We start from the raw sequence: 20452 nt of genomic DNA on the forward strand, positions 1-20452 counted from the left end.
GACGTGATGGCCCAAGTGGTTAGAGCGCGAATTTACTGACCAGAAGGCTCGTGGTTTGAATCTGACCTCTGCCTCTCGACTTCCCCTGTCTAGGCTTGGGCAATCTATAGCAGTGTCCCAGCCCTCGTGCAACCTCCGTAATGCATGGTAGTTAGGCACCGAAAGGGTGCTACACCTGAACGATGGCGACAGGGAACTCCGTGCCCATAATCGAAATGAACAATAACCCGAACTCTGCTTTGCACATTAACAGCAAGTAAAGATATCAGGACCCAGGAAAACCAAGCCATGTTAGCTGGTTTAATAGTAAAAACCAACTTACCTCTTTGCTACTTCCATTGCACAACTTGCTCGCCGCACAGTAGGAAGCAGTAGCCACACAAGCCATGTATTTCGGTTTAACCTGAAAAAAGAACGAAAAGTCAGGTGTAATGAGTCAATAGTTAATAAGCCTCTTTCTACAGCTACGGTTTTTGGTTGGTTCCCTCAAAATCGTATTGCGGCATTTATAGGTTGGTTTTCTGTCTTTCTAGAATTAATAGTTACCTACAATAGACGAGTCCCACGCTATCTGCGACACGCGTACACCGCAGAGACTGCTGGAGGAACCAACATTCCGTATCGATACATATTCAAATCCAGACAATCGCAGGAACATGTACTTTCAACCGTTCCCATGGGCAGTTCACGTTTAGCTTTTTCTACACTCTGCTATTTTATTCACCATTTTTAAGCCTGTCGTGTGTTAAATGCCAACCACCAGAGGGAGTCCATTGTTGACTGAGCAGCACTCGTCACTGTGCACGATTTGAATGACCAATACCACAGGAAGCAATGAGCAGTTGACATTTGCGTGGGCCCCCTCGTTCAAGAGCATTTCTAACCCTCAAGTTCTCTTATCCTAGCTGTGGATACAACGGATGTCTATGCCTGGGATTTTCAAACAGCGCCCAGAACTAAGTGCACCACTGGATCGATACTGAATTGGTTTTCCACAATCAATCAACTTTTGATTCACTCGGTATGATTTGAGAAACAGCCAGACGTGATGATACCAGCTTTCTAGAGGAATAACGCAACAAGCCGAAATACTAAACGTCAATAAGATGCCTCAATAGACGAGTGCATCAGGGTTGAAGAAGCAATAACGTCTTTTTGATGCCTAGCTAGCATGCCACCCGAAAGGAGCACGAGAACTGAGATGTGCTGACTGACTCGAATGACTTTTCAGATGGTGGTTTGAGTCATCAAGTGATTTTTACTCTTCCCCTGAACTACTTAGAGATCGTCGATGGTGTAGAATTTGCAAATGATGTAGATTTCGTCCACATATGACCATTTGAAGTGGATCCCGTGATTGAAGGATGCTTGACGCCATATCCCGTCTGGGTGCGAGCTAACGAACGATTAACTGTTCAAACGGTTAACCGGGAGGTTGTAGAGTGTTCAAGGTCCCATGGAGTTTCGGCTAATGATCCCCAATAAGGACGAAAGAGCTGTACAGTGCTTCTCGGCCTCCGACCATACACTAGTTTCACTTACAGGGCAAAATCTCCACCAAAACTCCCAAATCTCCTCACACTACCAGCAATCTATAAGTAGCTCAGTTCAACAAAAGTACACTTGTTTAGAAATTCCAAGCTCAGATAGAACCGCAGACTGATCAACAGGAAAACCTCGGAATAGTCAATTTAATGAGTGGTTTCCGTTCAACCGAATATAAATTACACAGGACTTCACCTCTCTTTCAACGATTTTTCTTCGGTATCGGTCACTAGGAAATCCACCAAGTATGGCTGATTTGTCCCTGAGAAATTCAGAGCACACCTGTTAATTAACCCGCTCCCCTATGATCAGCACAAATTGTGTTATATGAATGACTTGTTATCATCGCTGATGTGCTATTGCCGTGGAAAGTAGAGCGTGAATGAACGATAACGAGGTCACACGAATCGATACCAAATCAACGCAGCAAGCTAAATCTCGCGTGATTCATACGGTTACGAGAAATACCATAGCATACTTGCCGAGGCAAAGACAGCCTAGCGTGAAACGCCTACTGTCTGTGGACGGATGAACAAAAGCATCGAAAGGCTTTTCGGATGTACAAATGAAAGGAGTGGATGGTTTCAGCCGAACTGGACCGAAGGGGCAGTTCTAGAAGCACACAACCAGAAACAAAGATGACCCCGAAATTCGATGAGGAATCGGATGTACGGCTGTCGAGTAACAAGAATGATCACGTCCGAGAATGAGGGGGAGCGTCCAAACCAGAGTAATGATAAGAGTTACAAAATCATTGAACAGTGCTGAAGTTGAGTATCTCGTTGAAGAAAGTCATTTCACCACAGACCCAATAGTATTTCGACCGTCCTATCCAATGTACGGAGGACATTTGAAAGTTGTAACTCGGCAACAGTGGCTCACTCAAGGTGCCGACATTCAACCAAACCTTCAGTAGTGAGAAGCGCCATTCAAAGACAATGTAGGTGGCCCGGCCTGGCCTGATAGTCACCCAATTTTCCAAACCGGTCTACTGAGCTTCTTCGTCGAATAGTTGCCATACTCTAACAACTAACACATTATACATATACGCATGCATCTCAGTCACCCGCAAGATGCAGGGGGCGACTGTATTCAGCCTGAGAAGTACGACTGAATCGAGCTGGTTGGTTATGCTGTTTTTGTTCCTTCCGATTAGTTCTCAGGAGATTAACACCACACTCGCTCCTAGACCATCTAACTGTTAGGAAGTCAGCGTACTATGCATGTTGAAATGATCTCATGGAGCTGGTAGACAACTACTAGGGAACAACCAACTCACCTTGACCTTTACAATAAAGCGATCAATCAAGTTGACAGCCTTGCAAAACGTCTCGGTCGATAAGTTGAAGAACGCGTTGTGCATAAATCGAAGATTGTGCACAGCCTCGTTGCGCAAAGCCGCGTCGACTTTGTCTTCAACTTCCTAAATGGACAGAAAAGATCGGTGGTGAGTGAATAGTAATGCAAAAACCGGATGCAGTGAACTGAATCAATCAATCAATCAGTTAATCTATCAATATAAAATCTATAAACCGTGTCTCACAGGCACATTGGTTACAGTTGCTACAGCTTCGGTCACCAGAAAACGGAAGTGTGGGACATACAGCCAAGTCTCGGAGGTGATGTCATTTTTGATTAGTTCGGGAACTGGTTAGCTATGCGTTGAAGGAGACAGTTTTGAGGCACAGTGAATCAGTTAACTGGCTAGTGTTTTCATACCTAGTTGCCAGGTCATACACTCTCCACTTCTTGGCTGCTTATACTTAGCACAGGGCCGGGAGGAAAGAGCTCTGCGAGGCAGACGGTCTTCTGGCATCCGGAGTATGTCCTACCCAGTGTAACCTACGAAAAGTGAGCAATTCATCTATCGCGGGAAAGCTCCTTCTTCCTCAGACCATCTGGTGTACCTGAGCATTGCTAATCCGATATTCCTACCAGACCTGACCAATCCTTCGGATATACCGAGTAGAGGCCAAGTCTCTGATCCATAAAGCAACACGGAACGCACCGACGCAACATAAACTCTATCCTTGAGAGACAAGCTGACGTCACGTCGGCGCCATAGGTGTCGGAAGTTGGTAAAAAGCTATCATGACCTTGTCGAGTCTGGAAGCAATGGCATCTCCAACCGGTCCAGCGGAACTTACACAACTACCCAAGTAAACAAATTCATCTACCACGTCAATTGGCTCGTCTGGATGCGTGAGGTTTGGGTTTGATCCCATCCAGTCTTGTAGCGACTTTTCAGGTGTGAAGCGCACGCCAAACCGTGAAGGAGAGTTATTGGGGTTATTTAAAGTGGTTTGCATTTTCGAAGGATCTGAACCAAGGAGAGCATCCCTAATGTCTGTGAAGGAACGTCCCTAGAGCATTTCGACTCCTGAGGTTTCAGAGACAGACAGAGAAATCCCAACCATCACATCGATAACAAAGTTGAAAATGCAAGAGGGGGCAGTCTTCCAACACTGGACGTGGCGAACTCAAACGAAAGTTAGTCGTATACTCGTACGCGCCCACAGCAACTCCTCTGATCACCAGACGCTGCGAAAGTTTCCGAAGATCGACAGAGTCAAAAGCAGCTTTCAGATCCAGAAAGACAACCACCGTGGGACGTCTGAAGGAGTGGCGCTGTTCAAGAACTTGTCTCAAGGTAAAGATATGGTCAATGCCCCCTTGGCCAGGACGAAACCTATCTGACGTCTGAAGAGTGGCGCTGTTCAAGAACTTGTCTCAAGGTAAAGATATGGTCAATGCCCCCTTGGCCAGGACGAAACCTATCTTGGTTCTGACGATTCTGTCTCTTCCGGTAACCGACCAAGCTGCGCAAAACAATGCCAGATGCTGATGCCAAGATGACTTTCGCATGACGTTCTTGCAGATGCAGTGAATTATACCAGTCTTATGCTTTCTGTTCACAGAACAATGTCTTGGAACGCATTCAAAATAAACCTCACTCGAACTCTTTGTGGGTTACAGAGACGAAACTAGTCGAAGCCTTTGAGTTTATGTGGAAACATGCACTGCCACCTGCTAAGTGACGGAAAAGGGAAAACTGTTTAGTCCCTGACGCGGCCCCATGGATGGTTGACGATAGGGAATCGGTGGAGAATTGTGGGAATACAGAAGGCATGGATTGCTTGAAATCTTACACCTAGTTAGAAACAGTCATGAGGATACGTAGTTGTGCCAGACGCAGAATCGAGGCCAACTGTCGTTTTTGGTGAAAAAGTCACACAACCATGATTGGGAATGGAAGCGGGCGTCAGAACGAATAACCGACAGGTCCACTCATAGTATGACCATAGGAATGATAGTCCCATTGTAGCCATCTTTCGGTGCCTAGCCGATGTGACAACCAGAGAAGTGCGAGGGCTGAGATACTGTCAGATTGCCCAATGATCAGGCGAGATGTTGAATTGGAGTTCGAACCACAGACCTCCTGATGCCTTATCCATTGAGCTATATCGAGCTCGGTTCATACACAAGATGCGCCAGCACTATTTCGTTCAGGGAGAAGGAATAGCGGAACAAAACAACGACCACTTCATTGCTTCAGTGGTCCAAAGGCACACAAAGAAACATAGTTTACACAGTCAAACACAGAGATGATAAAAAGCAATGGTCCGTACGGTCAATCGCTCTGGGGTGCAGTGCACAGATGGTAGAATGTTGCAGTATTCCACAGTGGTGAAGTGTAGAGTGCGTCAGTGAGAGCAGTTACCTTATTCGGTGGCGAAAAACAATCGTCGTGTGCGGAAGGTTCGCAATAGATCAATTCATCTGCCTGCCTATAAGTCTGCCTATAAGTTTACCCGTCTAGGGGAAACACCACTGTCTGCCTATAAGTTTACCCGTCTAGGGGAAGTAAAGCGCCTGCAGTGCACCAAGGCTTCGAGAGAGCTCAGTGGGAACTTACTGACCGGAAGGACCGTCGCTTGAACCCAACTCCGCCTGCTCCTGTCTAGGCTCGGGAAGCCTGGTAGTAGCTCAGGCCCCGGCATTCATCGATTAGCACGGCAGATAGGCACCGAACGGGTCATATAAATGATAGATTATGGTTATTATTGGTGCAATAGCAAAAACGGATAGCCAGTGTGCGATTCTTGCTCACGATAACAGCTTTCAAAGCACAAGCTGCTCGTTGAAAACGTCAAGGAGATCATCTAATGACAGCGAAATTGGTCGGCCCCAATGAGATTGGATAAGGTACAAGAAAGATGACCGGTTGTTTGAGGCTAGAGATAATGGCAGATACAACGCACAACTAATGATCCTAGTGGCGTTCTGCTTTCTGCTGCCTCCAACGTCCTGGTCTCCTTAAAACTCTACACAGTTTGTTTCACCTTTTTCACGGGCACCCAGCGAAGCATAAAAGTGTATGTATAACATTTCTTGTTGACCCACCTGCGGGCGGTAACCTATCACGCTTAGAGTACACAAACGTTTACTGTGTAAAATCAGATGCACCCAAATCCGCATTCTCGTATGAGATTTTTTAGACTCTCAAAACACAAAGAGGAGCCATCATACCTCTTATTTGTGATTGGAACATTCGAAAATTTAACTGTGAAAAAATCAGTTGGTGGAGCTTTTGTGATTCAGAGGATTGGTTCTAATTTACCATCTTAAACGCTACAAATTAACAGATGTATAATACAAGCCGACCGACCAGTATGCGGGTTCAAAACAACTGCCCGAATGTTCCAAAATTCAAATTTATTACAGCATCACATCCTAATCAATCGATAAATTATCCACTTGCTTCGCCGGTGAAACCAAAATCTACGTCTGACCATAATTCCGTATTATGGAAGTGAACAAGAATTCCGCTACTTTCCCGAGACTCGCAATTTAAATTCAAATCGACTGATTAATAAGCTGCTTGGTTAGCCGCGCATTGGTAAAAAATGTTACGATGGTTTGTCCCCAAGTCTAGCTGTATCACGAGACATCAGAGACACATTGTATCTGAATCCAGACTAATGAACCCCACACTCGGACCTGGACCAACCAAGGTCGAGCTTTACCAATGCGACGACGATTGGAATGGCATGTTAGCAACTAATCGATACACGTACACTGGTAAGAACCCGAACAGCCTTGTGAAGCGCACCAATGGTGTTAGTGTGCGTACTGAGTTGTCATAGTCGTGCGATCTAACAGACACCAATGACACAAAGCGTGAGTATCAAACCAGAGCAATACGATCCGGGCTGATTCGTCGATATAGAACCTGATTGTGGCTTTTCTGAGTGAGCGGGTATAGAATCCGTACATTATAGTGGATCAGTCCGGTGGACTGTTCAACTGAATTGCGCATACAAGGAACCGTAAATTCTGGAAAGAAATCATGTGGAGAGAAGCTAAATTACGTACGCATTATAAAATTGGCACAAGCGGGAACACGCTTCATATTTTGCTTCTTTGGAAATATTACGCAAACTGGAGCTCAAGGGTTCCTGTCACCCTCCATTCAACCAAGACAATCTACCCATGAATAAGTTAAACACTGATCCCGTGACACAGAAGACGATCTCAGTTGTTATCCTTTCAAGGTTGACTGAACTCCGGGAGAGGAATTCGTGAAAACCAAGCTGTGTTACGTCTTGTAACAGGATGCATCAATCACGTTTTCACTCTTCGTGAGTTCGGAACAACGACACTATTTCCTTGACTTGGAAGTTGTCTTTGATTCTGTGGACCGCCAGGAACCATGGCAGTGTTTATGGAGCAAACGTGTCCCTCATAACTTCTTGACTCATCCTTCCCGTGTGAAGATCCACGGGAAGCTCTCCCGAGTTCAATACCTCAAGTAGTGTCAGGCGAAACGGTCCTCTTTCACCTTTCCTCTTCAAATTCGCCAGTGATGCGATTATGGATTACTCACTACAAGCCTCTAATGTCCGTACGATCGAGGTTCTCTCGGGGCATTCGCTCACAGGTATCAACGCTGATAATGAACACCATATTGCTCCCATGGCCTTTACCTTCTTCTGTAATCTTTGACCTAGCTATCTGTTCTATGTAGCAGAACCTCATCTCACATGGTTTCACGGCTGATAAGGCTATGCAACAACGCTAAACCACCCAAAATTATCACCACAAAATAGCCGCACTATGGTCAAATACATAGTTGTCAGATATATAGTTGGCGCAAGCAACAGATGTAGATTAAAACAAAATGAACCCGATTGTGCAGATTGGGTGACAATAATCTTCGTTGGAAGATCATGCCCCGTCTCATGTTCCAGCCACACGTCTCACATGTTCCACCTGACAGGTATGCTCCCGGGGTTTTCAGGATTCTGTAATTTACTTTTCCGATATCCTAGGTTTATGGATTTCGAAGCACCCCAGGAATCAGCCCACGAATGATAGACTGAAACGCAGTATAGATTGACACCACATCAGGTAAGATCGCGGAGCAAAGGTTCAACTTTTCATGCAGCTACAGTATGATCTCAGACGAAAAATGTGGCGCGTCATTGAAAAGCGCACCAATCCGGGTTAGAACGATCGATTGGAACACGGAATGGACATGCTTCGGGGAGTCTCAAGGACCGTGACTTAAAAGTGCAAGCTGTTTGGTGTGAGATGGTCACATAAGACCTTCAGCGAAGTAAACGATCGTATACATGGTTAAACCTAAGTTCATAGATAGACATTCATGGGTGGGGTTAGTGAAAGTCAGGTCCCGCACATGAGGAACCCGCTAAGTTCATGTCTACTCACTCAGCCAAAAATTGAACATCTCATGTATGTCTATTAGTGATCAGTGGTCATAGGATTTCGCTGCAGGCCATATAGTATTCAACGCCAGTCAGTACTGTCCACTGCAGTAAACTGTACACTATACCCGAACTGTCACACCACAGGTGTGGAAAACAGCCGAGAAGCACGGCGATCGGTGAAACCCTTGTAGTTGCAAATTTAAGGTCCCCCTCCAGTGCAGACAAGCGAATGCACACTATGGTATGCTTGAGGGGAATAAATGCAGCCTGTCGTACCATTGCAAAGTCGCGTGACCCTGGCGAACAGACGGGTCAAATTTCGGCCAAGGTCGCGAGAACAAGAACTAATGGACCAATCCCGTGCATGCGATTGGGTAAGAAAGCAGAAATCAGCTGTCTAGCTGTCGCTCGCATCCACTAAAGCGCAACCAAGCCGCCCATCGATCGCCAGCGGAAACGAGCCTGAAGTCAACGGGGGTGGATTGTACGCCCTATTGGATAAACGCTGTCCATCGGATAGAAAACGGATTGATTTGCCTAATAAGAAACTGATGTCGACATTAGCAACAGGGTACTGGAAAATACGTAGAATAGGCATACCAGTTGGATAGCTGAAAAATTAACTGTGGCAAATTCTTGTTGGTGTACAGATGCCACGTCACCCCAAATAAGCACGAGATAGTATTATGTTGTCCAAGCGTAGACTGGAGTGATAGATGATTCGTAGGTGAATTAGGAAATTTTGACCATAAACTGAGACGAGAATACTGAGACAATATGTGCAAACCAGTTTTCTATTCAACAGATTTCGAGCATATTGCATAGTGCAAGTTCACTTAACCAACGGACCATCTTTCTGGGCTATAAACTAGTCATCCATTGCCTAATATGATTCGCAAGACAAGGGCCGATCACTAACTCTCAGATTTCTCTTAACCCTATGCTATCACACTGGTGAGGCAACAGAAAACAAGTCACCACGAGAAAATTCTGTTCTGACTATGCTCAAAAACGAAAGACCAAATTCAGGCAACTGTCTCGCGTAGTAACTGAAGCTACTGCCCAACGAGCTTTGCATGCCTGGTACCGTATTCCACTTGTGGTCACCCGATGACGTAAAACACATGGTATTCGTTTTCAAGAACGCATGGTCGGTTTGATTATCCCACCGCCGTAGCCGTACTTTGAAAATACGGGGAGCTACCACATGCCGCATCGACGAAACACTCAAAGGGGAGAAAATTCCCAAGACACGAGGAGACAGAACCAGAGGCCCGAAGAGCTACCCCTGATTCTTAAAATGGCGCATTTCCTTCCCAAGAGAAAACACCACGATGGAAATGTCCCTCCTGTCATTGATTTAAACATAAATACATTCAAAAAATACACTCATTCGCAAATCAATTCGGTTTTCACGGGAGACTCAACTGAATCTCTCGTTTATGGTATTCTTCAACTGAATGTGCTGTACACAGGCTAACTCATGTTTCAGTTGGTACGATATTCGAGATATCGCAGTACACTTTCATAAAGGAAACAACGCAATAAAATAATCCACACCACATTAGTGAATGAACTTTTCCTGACCGATAATTTCACCTTGGAGGGACACATGATTCCATGAGTGGGGACATTTAATAGCCAAAATACCAATCGAAGGTAATACGTCTATCTGAGAGATGGGATGAAGCCACGCAGTAACCAGCATTGCTTTCTCATGGTAAACAATGTATTCCACCGGGTTGTATTCCAGTTTAGCTATTATTCGTGGCGCGGGAAGACCTCCAATCGGCAGGTTCAACGCCATTACGAGGAAGGGAGAGGCGCACACAGCGAGTACAAATCGTAGCTCATCAGTAACACGCCTTCGATGCCTAGCTGCTATGCCACCCAAAGCGATTATGAGGGCCGAGATAATGCCCAAGCCTAGATAAGAGCAGTCGAGGTGCAGAGGTTGGGTTCGAATCACGAACACTACACTGAGCTGTCTCGAGCTCGAGCACATGGTGAGGGGGAGACAAGAAGAATAACACGCCAACGTAAGCAAGGAGATCGAATAACTTTTTATCCCTTTGTACTTGTTTGACGTGACTGCATCGGAACTACCGCCAACGTGCAACTGGAAAAGATAAAAGCGCCTGCTATTCGGATGAACCATCGTAAATTCGATCATCTACCCCTCAATTTATGACCGGTGGGAAGCAGCTGTTTGAACGAAAAACACAGGAAGATGCCAGCGACCTGCTAAATGAAATTGACCCGTCAATCCATGGTGTTGTTCAAAATGTGAAGTAGTAAGTAAACCCTAATAAGTAAGCCCGTTGATTACTTATCGGGTTAAACCAAGGATTAATGGAGAAGATTAGTGCTTAGTTTAAAACAGACGTGGAGAATGTATCCAACAGCCCATCTGAGTGAGTGAACTCGAGAAACTACTGACCGAAATGTCCGTGGATCGAACCCAGCTTTGGCATCTCGACGGTTCCTGTTTAGGCCATGGCAACTTGATTACACCTCAGCTTTTTTACTTCGAGTGGCACGGAAGCTAGGTACCGAAAGGGCTTCAATGCCTGATATTGCCAAAGAAATGATACTGTAAATGGCCAGCACGAATGCAGCTTACAAACGACCGTGATGCACAGTCCGGAATGGAAAACAAGACAATCAGCAACATCACCCCATAGTCCATCACTGCACTTATGGGTAAAAACAGTCGATATCGCACCTGAGAGACACTTAGTGACCGGGCGCTCAATCGGACAAGATACCGACAAAACAGTGAACGCTTGGACTGGAAGAAACGTGAATTAACCGTCATATAATCCAAGATAGACGCAGGTGGCGTATCGGCTCACCCTGTAAGTTTGCTACAATTGTTTCATCGGTTATTTTTTGCCCGTTCTTGATTGACTGATCTTAGTTCAGGAGACAGACAATCCTTGTTTATTTGGTGGGTTTGAAACGCAAAGCAGTGGAAGTCGATTGTATACCAGGGTTTTTTCTCTCTCTCAAACACAAGAAAACAAGTCGACTTATGACAACACACGTACGACACCGAACTGCCGCATTGCTATCACAGTGCAAGTCTCACACCACCGATTACAAGGCAAAGGCTGGTTGCAAAAAGCCGGAATCCAAGGTGTCCCCAAAATACAACACAAGCGTAGTAATGCGAGGTGAGGACTTGATTCAGTTTAGTGCACTAGTCACACTGCCATTGATTTATTCATAAAGTATGGATTATTGATCAAGTGAACGGTAAGCACAAAAGCAATCATGCGTAGAGGACCGACTTGGTTGCTAAACACAAGAAAACCGAAAAGAAACCTAATTTATAGTCGCCTTAAAAATATTTCTTAAATCCCACCATAAATTCCGGTCGGAAAATTCTATCAGGATGAAATAAACTCTATTTGAGAACCCAGCCTGGATGCTACGTTTTCAACCTTGGCTTCCGTGTCACCAGTGTGAAGTTGCATTAACCCCTACTAGAGATTACAGACACTAGTACAAGGGATTTTCCATCGATTCGCTGAGGTGTACTTAATGATAAACTCCCATCAAAGAAAGATCACTTTGGTCTGAGCCGACAATATCTTCATACAAACCGTTCCAAAGACAACACAAAACTTGCATCAACATTGGTTTGCCGACTGTCATCAACTTACATCTGGAATTCTAACCCCTCTTTACTGGAGACAAGTTTGTTAAACGTTCTGGCCCTTGGTTGCGGTATTAAGGTTTCTGTTAGAACTATATTTTCTCACTTCTCATTTAGATCTTACTTTCACCCGCAGTCATAGCAAATCACACAAGGGTTAAGGATTGATGGCACCCAAAAAGCCTACCATGCTAAGCGATCACTGAAGGATAACTAAGTTATGCGCAAAATGAATGCGAATACGGTCCTTTCTACTTATCTCGTAAAAACGACAACCCTAAAGCCAGTGGATGCTAGATAGTAGTGCCTTGGGACTTTGAAAAGCAACCTAATCACACTAAGACACTGGCAGATTTGACTTTATCGCTTAGTGGACTATAAGGGGATTCCACAACACGCTAACACAGGCTATATTCGGACGATAGAAGACACGAAACACCTACTTACCGGATTGACGTAGTATAGGAAAGCATTGTTCGGATGATAGAGTGCTTCCTTTGAAAGAAGGTATTGGAATTTTTCTTTGTTCAGAAGCGATTGCTGAAACCAGGCAAATTCACCGAATTAGGAACGCAACGGCGACATGCGAGTGCGTAGAAGAGCGTTAAAAGGGTAAAGTTGCTATAGGCAAACAACGGGTGTGCTGGGTCTGTGGTTATCTTCCGAACACAGAACCACCGGCCGCTCTAGACACGCAGCTCAGCAAACCTATCTTCCAGCCTTGAGGTGCACACAGATGACCAAGTTATGACTATTAACAATGTGCTTATAGAGGATACCAAAAGATATGTTTGCATAATAAAGTTTCTCACCACTGACTTACCTCACACACAAAATCTCCAGCACGGTTCCCACTTGGGGCAGAGCGGATCTGTCCAAACATAATAACCGGGGAAACTGGCTCCCGTAAACATGTGGGAGCGGAAGACGACAGGCCGTCGCCGGGGTTAATCTGATGTTCCGGCCTGGGACGTTTGTGTTCATTCAGCGAAGCTGACTGATCACTGGGTGAGAGCNGGGAAATCGAGGTGAGCAATCTTGATGGGTGCCAGCCCGGGGAACCGATATATCACCACTCTTCTCTCCACGGACGTCACAGAGAAGCTGAGAATCTTGGCCGACTCCATCTGAAAGCCCTCTATCAGAGTTTGCTGACTCCACTCGTTGATTACGTCGCACACGATGAGAACCACGTTTTTGTTCAATGATGCACCGCTTCGGTGCCCGTATCTGTCCAAATCTGCACCGGGAATTTCGTTGGACTTCAGCGGTATTCGTTCTAAGAGGCATACGTGTGTGCCCAATATTTGAATCTGGATTCAGGAGCTCAGCCATTTCACGGAATGTCGACTGATTTCGACGAAGAACAAACTGACGAGGAGGCCGTTAAAAATAGTTAACAGCTGACCGGAATACGTAAGAAACAAAAATGCAAAATATCTAAGGCTGAGAGATATGCACGAAACTAACTGTCCAGAAGTGATCACAATGAAGTAATGAACAACAGCCTCAAATAATGGCAGCGCACGGACCAAGGTCCTCAGAAATGGCAACCTGCATCGGAAAGGGCGGTTGTCGCAGCTTATAAACCTTTCTTTCACCAGGGTCGAAGTAAACACAAAGGCTGCGTCTGCCAATCACAGGTATGTGGTGCGCAACCAATGAGCAACCAGTTAAGCCATTGTCTCAGCTGATTTTCGTTCAAGGTCACCGCAGTCGGCCCAACAACAGGGTTGCAAACGTTCATCCTATCAGAGCGCAGATAGCCACACTGACCAATGCCTACGGGGTTTCGCCCCACCCGGTATCGTTAGCCCTACGTCTCCGTTCTCTTCCTCTAACGTCAAATTTCACGGCTAAGACAGCTGTTCGCTGTTTGCTGAATTAACTTCGTATTGGCACGCGCCTCGGCTGTCCACCCGTGCTCAAAATCCGCTTTGGCTAATCTGATGCAGACAGTCGCACATGACAGTACCGTAGAAAAAACTTCACCCGTGCAGGTTTATCTATTAATTTCAGTGAGCTGCTGTGATCTACGCACAACAGGATGTGCACAGTGCTGCTGCTTACTCATCCTAAGATCAGGGTCCCATAGAGTCGATGCTTATCGTATCCGCCAGAGGAGCGTGAAAAATAATCATGACCGACAACATGGCATCAGTATTCAACACTGATGCTTCGTTGTCATTTTGAAAGCCTTATTTTGAAGAAAAGAATAAAGCTGGATGAGGAAGGGGCTCAGTGCTAGCTTACTACAATCATTCCAATTTGGTAAACCTCCAGATACACAATCAGGCAATCTGGATAGAAACTGACAACAAGAACATCATTGGTATCGGTTGGCAACCATATCTTACAGCGTCTCTAGCCTGGAGCAGTGGGGATCACGCGGTCCCCATCCTGGAAAGAGAGTAGCACCCAAACGTTTCGCGATCACTATCATACTCCTGTACCAGGTCAACGGTTGTTTACCTCACTTATTCTGTCACTGTGAGTTGGACGCGAAACATAGCACTCTCCGACAGACGATGGTTTGGCATGCGAAACACATGCCCTAACCAATGCCGCTTCTGATGCTGGACACACGCAATGGAAGTCCCCGTTGCAACACCGAAAACTCGCTTTCTAAACACCTACATTTTCTCCTCTACGAATACGAAGACCACATTGTCTGCATATTCCAGATCGACAGAGTTTTCGTCAGAGGCTATCTGAAGACAGACATTTGAAGACCTTCCAGCGTTCGTTTCATGTTTTCATCGATCACAAAATTAAATAGTAATGGAGAGGGTGGATACCCCTAACGGACACCGGTTTGTGTACGGAGGCTTTCATAGAATTGTCCGCCTGAGAATACAAAGAACGTATCATGTTCACAAACTTCCGGGCTTTCCTTGGTGTAAAGAAGAACAGACCGATCAACCGAGTCCGATGCGCCTCAGAAATTCAGGAGCACTAGAATTGTGAGTAGCTTATACCTATGGCGTTGTTCTAGCGTCTGACGCAGTGTAAAGATTTGGTCAACGCAACCCCTGTCAGGTCGGAATCCCACTTGCTGCTCTCGAGTCGGTGTTTCACGAGCTGCCGTAAGGCGACGAAGCACAAGCCATCAGTCGATTTGTGACCTGGGGTCTAGGTGATTACACTGTAGTTGCCACATTCACTACGAGCTCCTTTTTTGCAAGTGAGCACCATTACCGACTCTCTCCAGTTGTCTGGGCAGTTCCTTTTCCCAAAGACAGGCAAACACATCATAAAAGCTCCGATTCAGGGCTCCAACCAATGCGGACAGACGGTCGTCCTGACCAGAAACTCGGTACACTAATCTAACATCTGAATCTACCAGTTCCTCAGTTGCTAAGCTATTTGTCTGCATCTCACGCTGTCCTGGAAAACGAAGGGAAAAGGGAACCAGGACGTGCGTGTCATCGGAATCCACAAATGTGTTCCAAAACGATTGGTAGTCAGTTATTCATCCTTACCATCGGTAACCGATGTCATTGTGATCGATTGGAGCCTGTGGCCTACACGCCTTGGCCAGACGAATTCGGCTATTTCGGTAGTTACTACTGCATAGAAACAACCTGTGGTCAGCACGTAGTTGAGGCAATCATTCACCATGGTCCGTATGTGTCCAGTCTAAACCATGTCCATCACCGAATTGAGTTTCAGATTCACTAAGCCTGTGCATGCAGATCTCTGGTCACCACAAGGATATCTGAGCTTTTGGCTCGCCGCAACATGGCATTCAGGGCGTCATAAAACTTGTCTTTGATGGTGTCGGAGCCACAGTAGTTGGGACGCAAGCAGGCACACGAAGTGTGGTGGAATCCGGGGTTTGTAACTGCTAATAAACGATTTTCAGCTTTCAGTGATTTACCAGCGTACTGGACGATGATTGTTGCAGCACAAGAGCCAGAAGGGGCACCATCAAGGATGGTCAATAAAAGGATAAAAGATGGTGAAACAGGAGTAAAAAGTATATTTGTAATGCACTACTCATAAGGTTGCTGAAAACTCCTCGACCTGTGACGTCCCGAATGCTTCACCACCGGTCACTAATCCATGGACCACAATGTTACATTCTACGAAAAAATATCCACTGTGAACCCTGTTCGAAAATATTTTTGCACTGTGTTACACTGAACCATTCTCAATATGCCCTAGATGTTCGCACTCTCTCATAGCTGTCAGTTTCGTTAATACTGTTTTATACAGACCACTTACTGTATCAGTCATATTATCCGGTTGGTGTGATGGTTGAATAGCTCTCCCTATTTTTCTTTGTGACGAGTGGCGTAGCGGAGCGTTAGGTCTATCCATGCGTTGAAAAGTTTGCTCGCTGGTCAACGTGCCTTCGTTTATCTGATCGGTTTTTGCTCTTTCCACACATTCGGGTTGGCAAAAGGCTGGTCCCATAGAGTGACGCAACAAAATATACACCGCGCCGTATTAGTGTGCTACACACTAATGAAGTTGCTTGCTTCCAAATGAGGGACCGGATCCCAGAACACAACCCGATCCTTATCTAGTATCTGACTTTACGTAACTCTCATGATGCACATGTCATGTCTAATGGATTAACATATCTGCAAAAACCCTCCCTGGTTGTCTGACACAGTTCAGGTATAAAACGTCTCTGATATGCTCTTTGGGAAGCACGACCATAACTCGTCGAAACAAGAACAACAGTGAGAACAGCAGCAAAGACATCCAGACAAAGACAGCCGTAATGATCGATTGGTTGTGTGCAAAGCTCGCCACGTGTCTGATTGGTCAGAAGAACCGCACAACCAACTATGGACAAAGAGGTCTGACCGGATTAAAATTTTAAGTTTTAGTCCATTTTGTGAGATTTGGCAAATAATGAGCGCATATCGGACGCGTATCCAGATCCACCTTCGGGGTCACCAACGAACCCTGCATGTGTGTGGACTAACCAGGGTGTGGCCATAGCAGGTACGATTGCGAGACACGCAGCACAGACCAAAAAATTCTAAAAGTCGACTCATTGAATGATTGCCGTTGATTGGATGAATCTTGGAAGCAGGCAAACTGGTAAAATAGCAATAAATAGAATTACCCAGATGAATACAAAGAACTGTAATGCATGTTTGGGACTGGAATCGAAAAATTCGGTGCCATAGTGGTATTGACCACAGTTGGACCAAGCTATGTGCCAGTCAATCAGACACTCTTTTGAAGCCAAGCAACTTGCTTCCAGTCAGCTGTTTTCTGTAGCTCGCTGCAACACAACAGCTGATCCTCGCGTCTATGTATCCCAGGGAGCATGCATACGTTTGCGTGTGCTTCTTGTCTGTCGGTTCATGTGTTCAGTGCGTTTTGTGGGTTCACTAGGACCATCAAACAGAGGTTGTCTGCCGAGAAACACATGCAGTGCTGACTGACTTGTTGCGGTTTTTCGATCGATCCAGCATGTACGGTTAGTGTTAGTCTCCTTGAAAGATGTCGAGACGAATGTGTCCCACGGGAGGACTGCCGGGTGTGCCTTTACTTACAAAATCCACAAGTGAACCACTGAAATTTCGGATCAGATGACAGATAGGAACTCAAGAGTTTTATGAGTTTTTACGAGTCATTTGGCAGCGTATTGATCGTAAGCATAGGAGGATAGGTCAACTCAGGGTCAAAGTAGATAAACGGCTACTCCAAAACGGAAAGGTTAGGAAACCAGGTGCACATAAAAGCACCGTATTCGTCAGTTGCCGCGGCAACTATTTTCAGCACCTTTTTCAATTTGGCCCTATTGTGAGCAAACCTGGTTGTGCAGCTGCAAAAATGTTTGTACCTCCCGAGAGCACACTACCACGCGCGATGAGTACCTCTTCTCTGTACAGGCCACTGTTTCCCTTTCCCTGATTATCATTTAATTTCATTATCTGAGTTCCACCGGAAAAAGAAGCTAATCCTACCACAGCATTGCTTAGTTCTTTTGGGTTAAACAAGACAGGACGCATGATGCGTAACACTAGGTTGTACTCTTACTTCGATTATTTGTTCCCATACCTCCCTCGCCAGGCATTCCACTTTAGAACCCTCTAAGTGAGCTTTGCGCTTTTTTCATATTGATGACTAACTTCAATGTCGGTTCATTATACACACTGGAACATGAGACCGTAGATCATGCTAAGTCATAGAGGTGTGGTTTTGATATTCCTAGAATTTGTCCACGTGGATTTTCGCCAAAACGACTCACTGTCTCGCAATCTCGCACGTGATAATGGGCCAAAGTAAATTGACCAGGTTAGCATAGTTTATTGTAACCAGTAGCTGCGCGGTGTTGATTCCGCAAGGTTGGAGTGGCTGCAAGATGGGGCCGCCAATCGATATCAACTGCACTTCTGTCGTCCAGACAGATGATTATGAAAGGCTAGCACTATCCTTGTTTTACCCTTTTATTCACAATAAGGCATTCAAATAAACTATGATTGTACCAAGGTAGAGCATCAGCGTTGAACACCGATGTTATGCTGTGACAGCTCTGACTATTGTGCCGCAAATACACGGTTTTCAAAGATGATGAAGTTAAAAATGGTCCTGAGGATAGAGATCTTTTCAGCGAGGTGCAAATAAAGATAGTTCGAATGCGGGGGACTTTCCGTGGAAGCTAAGTGGTGAATGAGGAGCCAGGTTTTTACAAACGGTGACATTCCGTGGATTTTTCTGTGCCCTAATTCGACCTTGCGAACGCATGTACTATAGTTTGTTTTGGCAGTTTCCGCTAGAGACGCAGCTGAATCGATAAGGTTCTGCAAGTGAGTAAAATTGACTGGCTCTCTTCACTGATATTATGGTGTAAATGATGCTATTCGAGGGCTTGGTATTTGAAGGTACATTGCTCTACACCGGACTGGTCTGAAATTGGTTTGTGTCGTTATGTTTTTTGAGTAAGTTACTGAAAAATTGTACTTGCTGATTCGTTTGAACACTGCTGGCTGTTTCTGCTGTTTCTCTGACATCTGTTCTCTCTGTGGAGCATCCCGCGCTAAATTTAACCCTCAATCGGTTGTATTCTTCCCAGTAAATGACAGAATCCCTTCTTTCGACACATCTCTGTGACCGTCCTCAACAGCGAAAATATCATGACGCAGATGGTAAAGCACAATTTTCCAGCCCCTTGCAAGTTGATATGAGTATCGTGTTACGTTGATCATTCTTTCTGCGTTATTACCATTCACAAATTTGAAATATCGTCATCCTGGTTTCTGTCACACCCAACCGAGAGACCATGGTGTACGAGGGATGCATTGCATTGGGACCAATCAGAGTTACCAAACGTGTCGACCATCAAATCTACACTGCCAGTAAAAATCACCATGCTTACTCGTCGGAAAGTTTTGGACTGTAAAAACGATCAGGATAGTCCCGATGGCACACAGCATCTTGGTTGTTGGCTTGTTCGCTGAGCTGGGCAATTTGATTGCAATCGAGGTGACACCATCAGTGCATTATTGGGGAGCGTAGTGGTGCGTATCGGTGGGTTAGTGGTTGTGCCTCTTTGGTGGATTTTAATGCTCCTAGTCGTGGGATGAGCAGATGAAATCATGCTTGTTGGCCACGTGATCCATTTCCGATCTAGCGGAACAATCTAAAACTATTGGTCAATCGAATGATGAACGGACGCATGTGAGCATTGTGAGTGAACCCATCTATCCAACATAAAAGACATAAATTCAATTTATGGTAGGTATGTCTTTAACAGTGTTGAGAGCAAGACAGAGCAACGAAGTCCGACTCGAACTTGTTAACCAGCTGACCGGCCGCTTGTGTTCGGCTGCTAACCGGGAGTTCACTTGTTCGAAAATCTGGAGTTTCGTGGAATGCTGATGAGTGCCAATAAGGTGAACCAGTACGTCAGCTAATCGGCATAGACTGACTTCACTTACACTGGGAAATCTCGACGAAATCCCCTCACACTACCAATCGCCACGGAACGCCAATATATGGCTGCGCTCTACCAAGGAATATACCTTCAAAGTCGTTGGCTTGTTCGCTGAGCTGGGCAATCAATTTGCAATCGAGGTGACACCATCAGTGCATTATTGGGGAGCGTAGTGGTGCGTATCGGTGGGTTAGTGGTTGTGCCTCTTTGGTGGATTTTAATGCTCCTAGTCGTGGGATGAGCAGATGAAATCATGCTTGTTGGCCACGTGATCCATTTCCGATCTAGCGGAACAATCTAAAACTATTGGTCAATCGAATGATGAACGGACGCATGTGAGCATTGTGAGTGAACCCATCTATCCAACATAAAAGACATAAATTCAATTTATGGTAGGTATGTCTTTAACAGTGTTGAGAGCAAGACAGAGCAACGAAGTCCGACTCGAACTTGTTAACCAGCTGACCGGCCGCTTGTGTTCGGCTGCTAACCGGGAGTTCACTTGTTCGAAAATCTGGAGTTTCGTGGAATGCTGATGAGTGCCAATAAGGTGAACCAGTACGTCAGCTAATCGGCATAGACTGACTTCACTTACACTGGGAAATCTCGACG

At 45.5% G+C, this 20452-nt stretch overlaps 1 protein-coding gene across 1 annotated transcript in view; it reads right to left on the reverse strand.

Moving 5' to 3' along the window:
• T265_02032 (hypothetical protein) overlaps positions 1-13480 on the reverse strand; it is a gene marked incomplete at both ends in the record, with an annotated part of 22333 nt that extends 8853 nt beyond the window's left edge. Inside the window, 5 exons of the mRNA XM_009166180.1 lie at positions 323-464; positions 2821-2968; positions 3693-3908; positions 12385-12477; positions 12761-13480. Coding sequence (XP_009164444.1) covers positions 323-464; positions 2821-2968; positions 3693-3908; positions 12385-12477; positions 12761-12820 — 659 coding nt within the window. The remainder of the gene's footprint in view (positions 1-322; positions 465-2820; positions 2969-3692; positions 3909-12384; positions 12478-12760) is intronic.
• Between the last annotated feature and the right edge of the window lie 6972 nt (positions 13481-20452).

This window comes from Opisthorchis viverrini (genome assembly GCF_000715545.1).
Source record: "Opisthorchis viverrini unplaced genomic scaffold opera_v5_23, whole genome shotgun sequence".
Taxonomy (NCBI): domain Eukaryota; kingdom Metazoa; phylum Platyhelminthes; class Trematoda; order Opisthorchiida; family Opisthorchiidae; genus Opisthorchis; species Opisthorchis viverrini.